General features: G+C 46.0%; 1 protein-coding gene across 1 annotated transcript; it reads right to left on the bottom strand.

Annotated features, from left to right (window-relative positions):
• Positions 1 to 6217: 6217 nt before the first annotated feature.
• LOC118396165 (leucine-rich repeat neuronal protein 2-like) lies at positions 6218 to 13203 on the bottom strand. The gene is made up of 2 exons (XM_035790277.2): positions 12854 to 13203; positions 6218 to 11400 (listed from the first exon to the last, which is right to left on the bottom strand). The coding sequence occupies exon 2, from the start codon at positions 11175 to 11177 to the stop codon at positions 8940 to 8942; it is 2238 nt and encodes a 745-aa protein (XP_035646170.2). The 5' UTR covers positions 11178 to 11400; positions 12854 to 13203; the 3' UTR covers positions 6218 to 8939.
• Positions 13204 to 13717: the final 514 nt, after the last annotated feature.

Below are 13717 nucleotides of genomic sequence, written 5' to 3'. Positions count from 1 at the left end.
TTCAACGATTTTCCCCAGGAATATGGGTGGAGACCAGAGCAATCGATCTCCGGCTCATAGATTAAGAGCATTTCGTAGATCACAGATTAACACTTTTAGGCACTACAAAATAAACTAATCAATATAACGTTTACACATTACTCTCACAATTCGTACCCTTTGACAGATTTTAACTTTCACACTATTATATGAATGTTATCAATCTCTATCAACTAATACTGAATGCATCTTTTTAACCTTAGATGTTTTAAGATCCTCACATACTATGAATTTACTAATACTTTTTAATGTATAACAGGCTATGAATATTTCCTTTAACCTGCCACACATGGCCACGCAGTCATGGGTGAACAGGGAGTACAGGAGAGGGCTGAGAACGCACCCTTGTGGGGCCCCAGTGTTGAGGATCAGAGGGGTGGAGATGTTGTTTCCTACCTTCACCACCAGGGGGCGGCCCGTCAGAAAGTCCAGGACCCAGTTGCACAGGGCGGGGTTGAGACCCAGGGTCTCGAGCTTAATGATGAGTTTGGAGGGTACTATGTTGTTAAATGCTGAGCTGTAGTCAACAAACAGCATTCTTACATAGGTATTCCTCTTGTCCATATGGGATAGGGCAGTGTGCAGTGTGATGGCAATTGCATCATCAGTGGACCTACTGGGGCAGTAAGCAAATTGGAGTGGGTCTTGGGTATCAGGTAGGGTGGAGCTGATATGGTCCTTAATATAATAATAATAATATATGCCATTTAGCAGACGCTTTTATCCAAAGCGACTTACAGTCATGTGTGCATACATTCTACGTATGGGTGGTCCCGGGAATCGAACCCACTACCCTGGCGTTACAAGCGCCATGCTCTACCAACTGAGCTACAGAAGGACCTTCACTAGTCTCTCAAAGCAATTCATGATGACAGGAGTGAGTGCAATGGGGCAATAGTAATTTAGTTCAGTTACCTTATCTTTCTTGGGAACAGGAACAATGGTGGCCATCTTGAAGCATGTGGGGACAACAGACTGGGATAGGGATTGGTTGAATATGTTCGTAAACACACCAGCCAGCTGGTCTGAGCATTCTCTGAGGATGCGGTTAGGGATGCCGCGTCCCTTCACAGAGTTTGCGCTGTTCTGTGAAGGGAGCAGTACACAGTGTTTGTACAAGATCTTCAGTTGCTTGGCATTTTCCTGCATGGAATAGCCTTAATTTCTCAGAACAAGAATAGACTGAACCGTTTCAGAAGACAGTGCTTTGTTTCTGGCCATTGTGAGCCTGTAATCGAACCCATAAATGCTGATACTCAGATGGTCTAAAGAAGGCCCATTTTATTGCTTCTTTAATCAGAACAACAGTTTTCAGCTGTGCTAACATAATTGCAAAAGTGTTTTCTAATGATCAATTAGCTTTTTCAAATAATAAACTCTAAAAGTGTGCAGTGTATAAAGTCAGAACATCTGCTGTCTCACCCCAAGGCTCGATCCTAGGCCCCACGCTCTTCTCAATTTAAATCAACAACATAGATCAGGCAGTAGGAAGCTCTCTCATCCATTTATATGCAAATGATAGTCTTATTATGTTGGAGCGAACCATTGAGGAGAGAGCTGAGCATTACATAGGTCTGGTTGCAAGGCTGAAATTGCAAGGACAGGCACGTTAAGAGAAGATGACACCCAGGCCTCATGACACCCAGGCTATACTCTATTTTTGAAAGAATACATTAACCAAGACCATACGTGCATTCATGACAGCTGAACGTGCTATGGTCAGCAGGATACAGGAAGAAAGATGTAGATAAGATAACTGATGACTAACACGTAAAACATAAGCATGCAATACATACATTATTTTTAGAACATGGAAAGAGTTCTGCCATCGTTGTAACCAAAAGCAGATACTAAGGGGGAGTAACTTTATTTACATATGTGATGTACACAAATACTATGTATGTATAAAAGCAGAGCCAGTGCTAAGAAAGGGCGGCTATTCCGCGGACCAGCACGGCTCTTAATAACTTGTATTAAAGTCTACATTGAACTCACAAAGTTCTTCTGAGAGTATTATATTTCTGAAACAATTCTCCACGACAATACTTAGCTGGCCCCTCCTCGGATTTTGTGTTAAACGCTCTACAACAAAGCGTTCTTAGTGTCCAACAAGCTTTCTCTGCCCTTAACCTTGTTCTGAACACCTCCAAAACAAAGGTTGTGTGGTTTGTTAAAAAGAATGCCCCGTTTAGAGCTTGAGCTAGTTACCTCATACAAGTACAAGTACTGGACGGTACACTGTCCTTCTCTCAGCACATATCAAAGCTGCAGGCTAAAGATCAATCTAGACTTGGTTTCCTCAATCGTAATCGCTCCTCTTTCACCCCAGCTGCCAAACTAACCCTGATTCAGATGACCATTTTACCCATGATAGATTACGGAGATGTAATTTATAGATTGGCAGGTAAGTGTGCTCTCGACCGGCTTCTTTACCATTCGGCAATCAGATTTGCCTCCAATGCTCCTTATAGGACACATCACTGTACTCTATACTCCTCTGTAAGCTGGTCATCTCTGTATACCCGTTGCAAGACCCACTGGTTGATGCTTATTTATAAAACCCTTTTAGGCCTCACTCCCCCCTATCTGAGATACCTACTGCAGCCCTCAACCTCCTCACACAACATCCGTTCTGCCAGTCACATTCTGTTAAAAAGTCCCCAAAGCACACACATCCCTGGGTCGCTCGTCTTTTCAATTCGCTGCAGCTAGCGACTGAAACAAGCTGCAACAAACACTCAAACTGGACAGTTTTATCTCAATCTCTTCATTCAAAGACTCAATCATGGACACCCTTATTGACAGTTGTGGTTGCTTTGCGTAATGTATTGTTGTCTCTACCTTCTAGCCCTTTGTGCTGTTGTCTGCCCAATAATGTTTGTAACCTTTTTTGTGCTGCTACAATGTTGTTGTTATGTTGTGTTGCTACCATGCTGTGTTGTCATGTGTTGCTGCATTGTCTTAGGTCTCTCTTTATGTAGTGTTGTCTCTCTTGTCGGGATGTGTGTTTTGTCCTATTTTTATTTAATTTATTTATATTTTTAATCCCAGCCTCCACAGGAGGCCTTTTGGTAGGCCATCATTGAAAATAATAATTTGTTCTTAACTGAGTTGCCTTGTTGACTTGTCTGATATACCACGGCTGTCAGCCAATCATCATTCAGTCCTCTTCTCCTCCAGTCCTAAAGTGTTAAAGGGTGTGTAGGTTTTTGTTTTAGCCCAGCACTAACACACCTTGATTCAACTAATCATCAAGACTTGGGACAATATTGTTCTATCTATCTAATACATTATCTGTCTTGTCTGACTATTCAAGAAAATGAGATGCTGCTGAACCGGAAGCAAATAGCACCACCCTGTGGTTGTGTAGCAAATGGCAGTGATTGAATCTGTATCTTACTTTTATTTAACTAGGCAAGTCAGTTAAGAACAAATTCTTTGCCCATTTTTCCCAGTGAGCCCACCACTACTCCGTCAGAGGGTTGAAGGGAGACGAAGACACAGGGTTCCTTGCTAAGGTGATTGTGGGTAAAAACCTGCTTAGGCAGGATGGACTACGTCCGTCCCCCTCGAATCTGACACCGAACCAGGTCAGGATGGGATCACTATGATTCCTGTATTATTTTTGTTGTGTATGAGAGCAGCCAGTGCTATCCTTCTACTAAATCATCAAGTAGTAAGTCCAGGCAAACAATGACAGTGCTGTGTGAAGGGCCTAGAAAAAAACCAGGACTAGTTTATGAGGGCACATACAATATATATACAAAGTATGTGGGCGCCCCTTCAAATGAGTTGATTCGGCTATTTCAGCAACACCCATTACTGACAAGTTTATACAATGGAGCACACAGCCATGCAATCTCCATAGATAAACATTGGCAGTACAATGGCCTTATTGAAGATCTCAGTGATTTTTAACGTAGCACCGTCACAGGATTCCACCTTTCCAACAAGAGAGTTCGTAAGAGTTCTGCCCTGCTGTTATTGCTGTTATTGTAAAGTGGAAACGTCTAGGAGCATCAATGGCTCAGCCGCGAAGTGGTAGGCCACACAAGTTTACAGAACGGGCCGCCGAGTGCTGAAGCGTGTAGTCGAGTGCTGAAGCGTCTACTGTCCTGTAGGTTTTCAGTCCAAGGATGGTAGATCTCCAGGAAGAGGGTTGAGCAGCCCTGGTGTAGCAGGTAAAAATCGTCTGTCCTGGGTTGCAACACTCATTACCGAGTTCCAAACTGCCTCTGGAAGCAACATCAGCACAATAACTGTTTGTTGGGAGCTTCATGAAATGATCAACAGCATCCATTTGACTCTGGAGCAGTGGAAACGTGTTCTCTGGAGTAATGGATCACGCTTCACCATCTGGCAGTCCGATGGACAAATCTAGGTTTGGTGGGTGCCAGGAGAACACTACCTGCCCGAATGCATAGTGCCAATTGCAAAGTTTGGTGGATGAGGAATAATGGTCTGGGGCTCTTTTTCATGGTTCAGGCCAGGCCCCTTAGTTCCAGTGAAGGGAAATCTTAACGCTACAGCATACATTCTAGACAATTCTGTGCTCCCAACTTTGTGGCAACAGTTAGGGGAAGGCCCTTTCCTGTTTTAGCATGACAATGCCACCATGCACAAAGCCAGGTCCATACAGAAGTGGTTTGTCAGGATCGGTGTGGAAGAACTTGACTGGCCTGCACAGAGCCCTGACCTCAACCTCATAAAACACCTGTGGGATGAATTGGAACAGCCACTGCGAGCCAGGCCTAATCGCCCAACATCAGTGCCCGACCTCACCAATGCTCTTGTGGCTGAATGGAAGCAAATCCCCGCAGCAATGTTCAAACATGTAGTGGAAAGCCTTCCCAGAAGAGTAGAGGCTGTCATAACAGCAAGGGGGGGGAGCAACTCCATATTAATGACCATGATTTTGAAATTAAATGTTCCACGAACAGGTGTCCACATTCTTTTGGTCATGTAGTGTATGAGATGGAGCATCTAGTTTAATTCACTTGTTATTTTCTGCCACACTAGAAGATGCAAGGGATAATCAACTAGGGGCTATTTGTTCTGTGTAAAATAATGAACGTCGTGGAAGATGTGTTCCATAACTCCCTAGCGGAGTGAGCTAACCTTCCACTGCATTGCATTTTTTTTTCAGAGAATGCATAGCGCCCCAAATTGATTATCCCTTTTATTCCGTGGCTATAACTTAGCACATTTACCAGTAGAAATGTGTTCATTTGCCGGTAGAAATATGTTCCAGATTCACTGAAGCAGCTAGTAAGTTTAGTCGATAGCGACAGTAGTTGCCTTGGTAAACAAACAAACATACTTGCTAGTTTAGCTAACCAAACCATTTGTACTAGCTTGCTATTATGAAAGTCGAATTCAGCAATGCCAGTAATATTTTCAATTCGACTTTTGCTTTCAAAAGCAGCTAAACTTAGAACATGTACGAATGAGCTACAGCCATTGAATTCTACTGTACAAATATAACGTTTGATTATAGGGAAATAATGCACGTTTTAAAATGCCATTCAAGTCAATCAGAAACGAGTATACAACAACGCCATGGTATAAACGTAATTAATTATACTGTAATTGTAATAATGTATAACAAACTCTGGCACATTTAGCACCAAGTCCAAATGTTCAATCTTTTAAACTACATTTTCCTGAACCTAAAACAAAATATATTCTGAAAAGAATTAATCAATGCCTTGAGTAAGATACATTTTCTTGGTAAAAGGTGCGAAAGGCCCTCTTATGAGGAAGACAGAGATAAAGAGGCCAAACTGAGTTTAACACCGGTTGAGATGCTAACTGCTCAGTTCCTTGCACCATTTCTGTTAACTTGTGTCTGTGTTCAATGAGAAGTAATAATCTTCCGAGTCTTTGTTTAATTTAGTGTGCTTTTTCTACAAAATTACTGGCTCTTCTGCATAACATTCTAATTATGTAGGGTATAACGATCCATTCCTGTTACAGTCCATGGCCAGTAGAAAGATAAAAGTTCTAGATTCAAATATGAATTTAAGTTGTCATAGAAAGATGGTTAGAAATATTGAGTTGTGAATTCAATGTAGTCAACAGTTACCATTTTGGAGAGTGCATAATCTATTGCTCTCATCTGCCTCCAGCTATAAGGGAATTAGTGAATGTGGACAGGAAAACAAACCATCAACATAAATCAGTTCAACTTTTTTTAAATAATAGCTCAAAATAGAATTTAATACATCTCTATCCTATTTGAAAGAGAAGTAGCACACTGGGTAGGAAAACAAGGTAATGTTATGTAAAGGCAGTAGGATAGAAGAATAACGCAAGGTGACAGGAAGCCGATGGAATAGGCGGAGTGAGAAAGGGCTGGTCACATTAACCACTTAGATTTATTTACAAAACCTCAAAGAAGGCAGGGATAGGCTACAATAAAATGACACTATTTGGAAAATGACTGTCCCCTTGTGTAAGTGAAGAATACTTCTCTCCTGTAATAGTCCATTTATTTTCTCTATGGCAAGTACCACAGTTTGAGTGTCCTCTTTATACAAACTCAAACCATGTCAATGTGTAGGCCTATGCATACAGTGCACTCGGAAAGTATTCAGACCCCTTCCCTTTTTCCACATTTTGTGGAAAATGTCCGCATCAATCTATACACAAAAACAGACACTTTTGATAATATATTCTACATAAGTCCCACAGTTGACAGTGCACGTCAGAGCAAAAACCAAGCCATGAGGTTGAAGGAATTGTCCGTAGAACTCTGAGACAGGATTGTGTCAAGGCACAGATCTGGAGCGTTGATGTGACTGTCCCCAAGAACACAGCGGCCTCATTCTTAAAGGGAAGAAGTTTGTGTCATGTATTGTCATATTATGTCTTGTTCCTGTTCTTTCTCTTCACTCAGTCTCCCTCTGCTGGTCGTATTAGGTTACCTTCTCTTCCTTTCCTTCCCCCAGCTGTCCCTCATCTTCTCTAACTACCTCGTTCACCCTTTTCCCACCTGTTCCCTTTTTCCCTCTGATTAGGTCTCTATTTCTCTCTCTGTTCCTGCTTCTGTCTTTGTCAGATTCTCGTTTGAGTTTCTCATGCCAGAACCAAACTATCGTCTTGTTTGCTTCACCCTTGTCCCGTCCTGTCGGAATCTACCTGTTCTTCTGATGCTACATGTGATCAGGTACCTCTGTCCTCTACGACCCGCGCCTACCCAGAGAGACCAGCAGTCTGTCGCCGCTCACCCAGCTGTTATCCTCGGCTGCTAGAAGGGGACTCTAACCCAGCTACAGTCCTCTGCTGCAAGAAGGGGACTCTTCTGTCATATTCAGAGGGACTTTATTATTCTTTTGTCGCCCTCTCTGCGGGTTGTCTATTTTGCCATTTTTATACATCTGAAGAGGATCTATGTCTTCCCTGTGATTTGACATTAAAAGACTGTATCTGTTAAACCGCTTTTGGGTCCTCACTCACGTGCATAACAGTTTGAAACCACCAAGACTCTTCCTAGAGCTGACCGCCTGGCCAAATTGAGCAATCGGGGACACGATGGTCACTCTGACAGAGCTCCAGAGTTCCTCTGCAGAGATGGGATAAACTTCCAGAAGGACAACCATCTCTGCAGCACTCCACCAATCAGGCCTTAATGGTGGCCAGACCAAAGTCACTCTTCATTATAAGGCACATGGCAGCCTGCTTGGAGTTTGCTAAAAGGCACCTAAAGGACTCTCAGGCCATCAGAAACAAGATTCTCTGGTCTGATGAAACCAAGATTGAACTCTTTGGCCTGAATGCCAATAATCATGTCTGAAGGAAACCTTTTACCATCCCTACAGTGAAGCATGATAGTGGCAGCATCATGCTGCTGGGATGTTTTTCAACAGCAGGGACTGGGAGAGTAGTCTGGATCGAGGGAAAGATGAACGGAGCAAAGTACAGAGAGATCCTTGATGAAAACCTGCTCCAGAGCACTCATGTACTCAGATTGGGGTGAAGGTTCACCTTCCAACAGGACAACGACCCTAAGCAGACAGCCAAGACAATGCAGGAGTGGCTTCGTGACAAGTCTCTGAATGACCTTGATTAGCCCAGCCAGAGCCCGGACTTGAACCCCATCGAATATCTCTGGAGAGAAAATAGCTGAGCAGCAACTCTCCCCATCCAACCCAACAGAGCCTGAGAGAATCTGCAGAGAAGAATGGGAGAAACTCCCCACATACAGGTGTGCCAAGCTTGTAGCGATTACAGACTCGAGGCTGTAGGTGCTTCAACAAAGTACTGAGTAAAGGTTCTGAATACTTATGTAAATGTCATATTTCAGTTGTTTTTTTAATACATTTTTTAAACGTTCTAAAAACCTGTTTTTGTTTTGTCATTATGGAGTATTGTGTGTAGATTGATTAGAGAAAAAAACAGTTTCATCAATTTTAGAACAAGGCTGTAACATAACAAAATGTTTAAAAAGTCAAGGGGTCTTAATACTTTCCAAATGTACTGTATATATAAAATATATACATATCTGACTGTACAACACTGTCGTATGTACTGCCACTGTGTCATATGTCCTATTTACAGGCCCCAATGCTCCCAACCACTCCCACAAGCATCTCCAGATTCAGCCCTAACATGTCCCAACTGCGGCAGGACATGTGCCTCCTGGATTGGGCTTCACAACCACCTACAACCGCACCCCCGCCAAGAGTGGTAGCCATATCTATCCTATAAATCATCCCTGGAAGCGATGTTATCTTTGGAAACGATGTATTGCAAGTATGTGTGTATGTTGTTATGTGTATAATATCATTCATTATTTATATAGCTAGGCTTTACTCATATGTGTGCTGCTCCTCATGCTTGCTGTCTTGACCCTTGCCCTCATGTGACCTGCCTTCCCTTAAAACCCTCTTTTTTAACCCCTATCCTCTACCCTCCAACATCTGTTGCCTCAACCCCTTCCCAGGCCCCTGCACCCCTACAGTCACACTGTGAGTGTCGGCCCCCAGTGTGTTCTCAGCCACACAGGTGTACAGACCCGAATCCCGGGATGTCACCATGACAATCTCCAATGTTCCCTCTGGCAGGAGCCGGTAGGCAGGGGAGGAGAGGAGGGGGGGAGAGGAAGGGGTGAGGCTGGAAAAGAGGACAGAGGCATTACCAGATGCTGGGCTGGGTAAGTGTGAATGGTAAGAGGAGTAGTTTAATGTCTGGCTGGATGCAGGCTTGGAGTTGAGGCTGGATCCAGGCTTGGAGTAGGGTCTGGATCCAGGCTTGGAGTAGGGTCTGGATCCAGGCTTGGAGTAGGGTCTGGATCCAGGCTTGGAGTAGGGTCTGGATCCAGGCTTGGAGTAGGGTCTGGATGCAGGCTTGGAGTTGAGGCTGGATCGAGGCTTGAAGTAGGGTCTGGATGCAGGCTTGAAGTAGGGTCTGGATCCAGGCTTGGAGTTGAGGCTGGATCGAGGCTTGAAGTAGGGTCTGGATCCAGGCTTGGAGTAGGGTCTGGATGCAGGCTTGAAGTAGGGTCTGGATCCAGGCTTGGAGTTGAGGCTGGATCGAGGCTTGAAGTAGGGTCTGTATCCAGGCTTGGAGTAGGGTCTGGATGCAGGCTTGGAGAAGGGTCTGGATGCAGGCTTGGAGAAGGGTCTGGATGCAGGCTTGTGGCTGTGGGTGTTGTTGGATGATCCCAGTCTCTGTCCAGAAGGAGTGACCCAGTAGATTGTGGGCTGAGGCTCTGCCAGGGCGCGACAGTGCAGGGCCAGCCTCTCCCCCTCTCTCACCCCCACGTAGGGGGGGAGGATGCCAGGGGGGATGAGGGGGAGGCAGGAGGCTGACATCTCTGTGATTGACACCTCCCTCACCCTGCGAGCCCTCAGCTCTGGAGGCTCAGAACACAATGTGGCCTGGGGCTGGATAAACCTCACAGCCTGTGGCATCTGTGTATCTGTGTGTGCGTCAGCATCTGTGTGAGGGTGCTCCTCAGCCACCCAGCGAAACAGGCAGTCACAGCGGAGGGGGTTGGAGTGCAGGCTGACCTCCCTCAGTCTGGGCAGAGACAGGACAGTGTGTTGGTGCAGAGCAGTCAGAGCGTTGGAGTTCAGCATCAGGCTCTCGAGCCTGCCCAGCTGGAAGAAGGCCTGGGGGTGGATGTAGGACAGCCGGGGGTTGTTGGTGATCTCCAGCTTGGTGAGCTCAGGCAGGTTCTCCATGGCTGCCCTCTCGATGGCCACCAGCTCCTCCATGTTGTTCAGACCCAGCTCTGTCAGGTGGACCAGGTCCCTGAAGTCCCCTGTCTGAACCAGACTCAGACGGTTCTTATTCAGGTCCAGGAACTTCAGGCCTGGGAGCCTCCTCAGAGCCTGTGTGGGGACAGTGGTGAGGAGGTTGTCGTAGAAGGACAGGCTCTCCAGGCTGTCCAGCCCCTCCAGGGCCCTCTCAGGCAACCCTTTCAGCCCCATGCCCCCCAGCACCAGGCTGCGTAGAGATGCCAGCGCCTGGAAGCCCCGTTCAGGGAGGACCTCCACTGGGTTTCCCCCCAGCATCAGCACCTGGAGGCAGGGCAGGGTGGTGAACCAGAGGGGGTCAATTGAGGTCAGGTGGTTGTTGTTGAGGTGCAGGCGCAGCAGGGAGCCCAAGCCAGAGAAGGCTCTAGGAGCCAGGGAGGCCAGCTGGTTGTGGCTGAGGAAGAGCTCCTGTAGGGCAGGCAGGGAAGAGAAGGCGGCAGGGGGCAGGGACCGAAGCTGGTTCTCCTCCATGTGCAAGGAGAGTAGGGAGCGCAGGGAGGGAGTCTGGGGCTGGGTTGAGGTTAGTGTCCTAACACTGCTGAAGCGGTTCTGAGACAGATCCAGCTCTGTGAGGTTGGGGAGTGTCTGTAACAGTGGTGTCTCCAAGGCAGACAGCAGGTTACTCTGCAGACAGAGGGTGTGTGTGTCTAGGGGGAGAGGGGAGGGGAGCTGGGTCAGGAACAGGTTGTTACAGTCCACAGTTGGAACCTCGCAGGACAATGACTGGGGGGAAAACCAGGGCTTGATCTGACACACACACCCTGCCGGGCAGGAGACGCTCCATGGCAGGGAATGGACCACTAGTGCACTGGACACACACACCCACACACACAGGACCAGCTGCCTCTGCAGTAGGACCATTGACACCCTCAGCATCCTCACAGCAGAGAGGAGTTGATTCAGAGGTGGCAATTCGATTGAGGTGACTCAGTGTTGTTGCCAAGTTACAGCGCTGTAGGTATCTGCTGTTGCCAGGTTACCGTGCCATAGGAATCTAAAGTGTTGTGGACTGTCTAGGTGATGTCTCCGTGGTCAGACGGTCGCTGTCACATTGTGGCGACAGGTGTACTGGGCATGGCTCTGAACACACTAAGGAGACCTGGCAGAGAGAGAGAAGGAGTGAGCGAGAGCGGTGGAGAGAGACGGGGAAGATAATGTGTTAAGGACAGGTTTTGTAACACATTTAGATAGCCAGAGGACAGGTTGAGAGAGTACCTCCTGTTCTTTCAACTCTCAACCATTCCATTTGATTTGATTTCCAGTCTATTTTCATATGCAATGGATTACATTTAATTTGATTTTTGTCCCTCTTTTCTCATTTACTTTAATTATATTTTGAATGAATGAAAATATTTGCGTGTGCGAAGTGTGCACTGATGATGACCAGTCACCACCTGGTGGCAGTGATTACCAGTTAAGATAACAGAGGAAGTCTGAAATAAAACACATACACACACTCACACAATGGAAAGAAAGGGGTAGAGAGACTACTAAAGGAGATAGAGGAGATGAGGATACCTAGTCAGTTGTCCAAATGAATGTATTCAACTGAAATGTGTCTTCTGCATTTAACCCAACTCCTCTGAATCAGAGAGGTGTGAGGGGCTGCCTTAATTGACATCCACATCTTCGGCGCCCAGGGAACAGTGGGTTAACTGCCTTGTTCATGGGCAGAACGACACATTTTTACTTTGTCAGCTCGGGGATTCAATTCAACAACCTTTTGATTACTGATCCAACACTCTATCCACACCTGCTGGTGGGAGAGGAGGAAAGGAGGAAGAGGAGGAAAGGTGGGAGAGGAGGAAAGGTGGGAGAGGATGAAAGGTGTGAGAGGATGAAAGGTGTGAGAGGAGGAAAGGTGGGAGAGGAGGAAAGGTGTGAGAGGATGAAAGTGGGAGAGGAGGAAAGGTGGGAGAGGAGGAAAGGTGGGCGAGGAGGAAAGGAGAAGACTAGAGGAGGTTGTCTGGCTGTAGCTGAGACTGCAGTAGGAGGGATGAAGGAGTAATCTGCAGTGGAACTAAGCTATCTGTACTAACAGACAGAGGGAGATGGAGGTATGGGAGAGAGTGAGAGCAAAGAAAATGGAATGACAGGGATAAAAGAGAGGGAGGGTTAGAGAGAGGGTGCTGGATGCTGACGCTTCAATACACACAAACATGCGGGCACACACACACACACACAAAAACACGACAGAGTCTGAGCAGTTAGCACAAATGAGATGACACCACTGTGGCACATCACAGATGGCACTCTTCTCCTTCTACTGCTCTGAGTGTGTGTGTGTGTGTGTGTGTGTGTGTGTGTGTGTGTGTGTGTGTGTGTGTGTGTGTGTGTGTGTGTGTGTGTGTGTGTGTGTGTGTGTGTGTGTGTGTGTGTGTGTGTGTGTGTGTGTGTGTGTGTGCGTGCGTGCGCATGTGTGTGTCCATGTGTTTACCTCAGTGCCAGTGTATCTGTGTCTAACCCAGACATATGTCTAAGCGAACACAAACACACACATTTGCATCGCACAAAAAAATAATCCTTACCATCGAATGAACAATAATCCTTACCATCGAATGAGTACGGTTGACTGCATGCATCTCTTGATCCGTCCTCTTTCCTTCTGTCCCTCTTTTCCTATCCTACAATCTTTTCAGAGTTGTTTTCCTCCAGGAATGTTCAGTCAGCTTGTCAATGGCTTGCTCCACAATAAATCATCCTTCCTCTCTCTCCCCTTAAAACATATGTGTTTCCCATTCTGTATTTCTCTCTTTTTAAAATATTCCTCCCTTTCTCTCTCTGAGGCTGTGGGGAGATCTCTACAGGATGAATCTGCACTCTCCCCAACCCCACTGTATCTCAGTCAGTATGTGTGAGCCTCTCTCTCTCTCTCTCTCTCTCTCTCTCTCTCTCTCTCTCTCTCTCTCTCTCTCTCTCTCTCTCTCTCTCTCTCTCTCTCTCTCTCTCTCTCTCTCTCTCTCTCTCTCTGTCTGTCTCTCTCTGTCTCTCTCTCTGTCTCTCTTTCTCTCAGTAGCCAGTTGTCTTGAGCAGGAAAGCCAAAGATGATTTAATCTGAGTTTCTGTCCCTCTCTACTCCCCCTCTCTCTCAAAAGAAAAAAATAATTTAATACCTCTGAATTGCAGGCTCGGTGAGTTTCCATTTGGCTCACTGGTTTGCTTTTTAAAATCTGTCTAGTGGAGCATAGTGCTGGCTACATAGAGAATGAACTATTAAAACCAAAAAAGCTTTCAGAGACATCAGCATCTCTTCCGTGCAGAGGAAGAATCCTGGTAGCTATTGTATAAACTTTAATGCACTGTGTGTGTGTGTGTGTGTGTGTGTGTGTGTGTGTGTGTGTGTGTGTGTGTGTGTGTGTGTGTGTGTGTGTGTGTGTGTGTGTGTGTGTGTGTGTGTGTGTGTGTGTGTGTGTGTG

Source organism: Oncorhynchus keta, chromosome 17 (assembly GCF_023373465.1).
Source record: "Oncorhynchus keta strain PuntledgeMale-10-30-2019 chromosome 17, Oket_V2, whole genome shotgun sequence".
Lineage (NCBI taxonomy): Eukaryota > Metazoa > Chordata > Actinopteri > Salmoniformes > Salmonidae > Oncorhynchus > Oncorhynchus keta.
The sequence above is the reverse complement of the archived record's forward strand: the minus strand, read 5'-3'. Positions and strand labels throughout refer to the sequence as shown.

Excerpts from the sequence above, each read along its gene's own strand:
- LOC118396165 (XM_035790277.2), bottom strand. The coding sequence starts at position 11,177 with ATGCTGAGGGTGTCAATGGTCCTACTGCAGAGGCAGCTGGTCCTGTGT.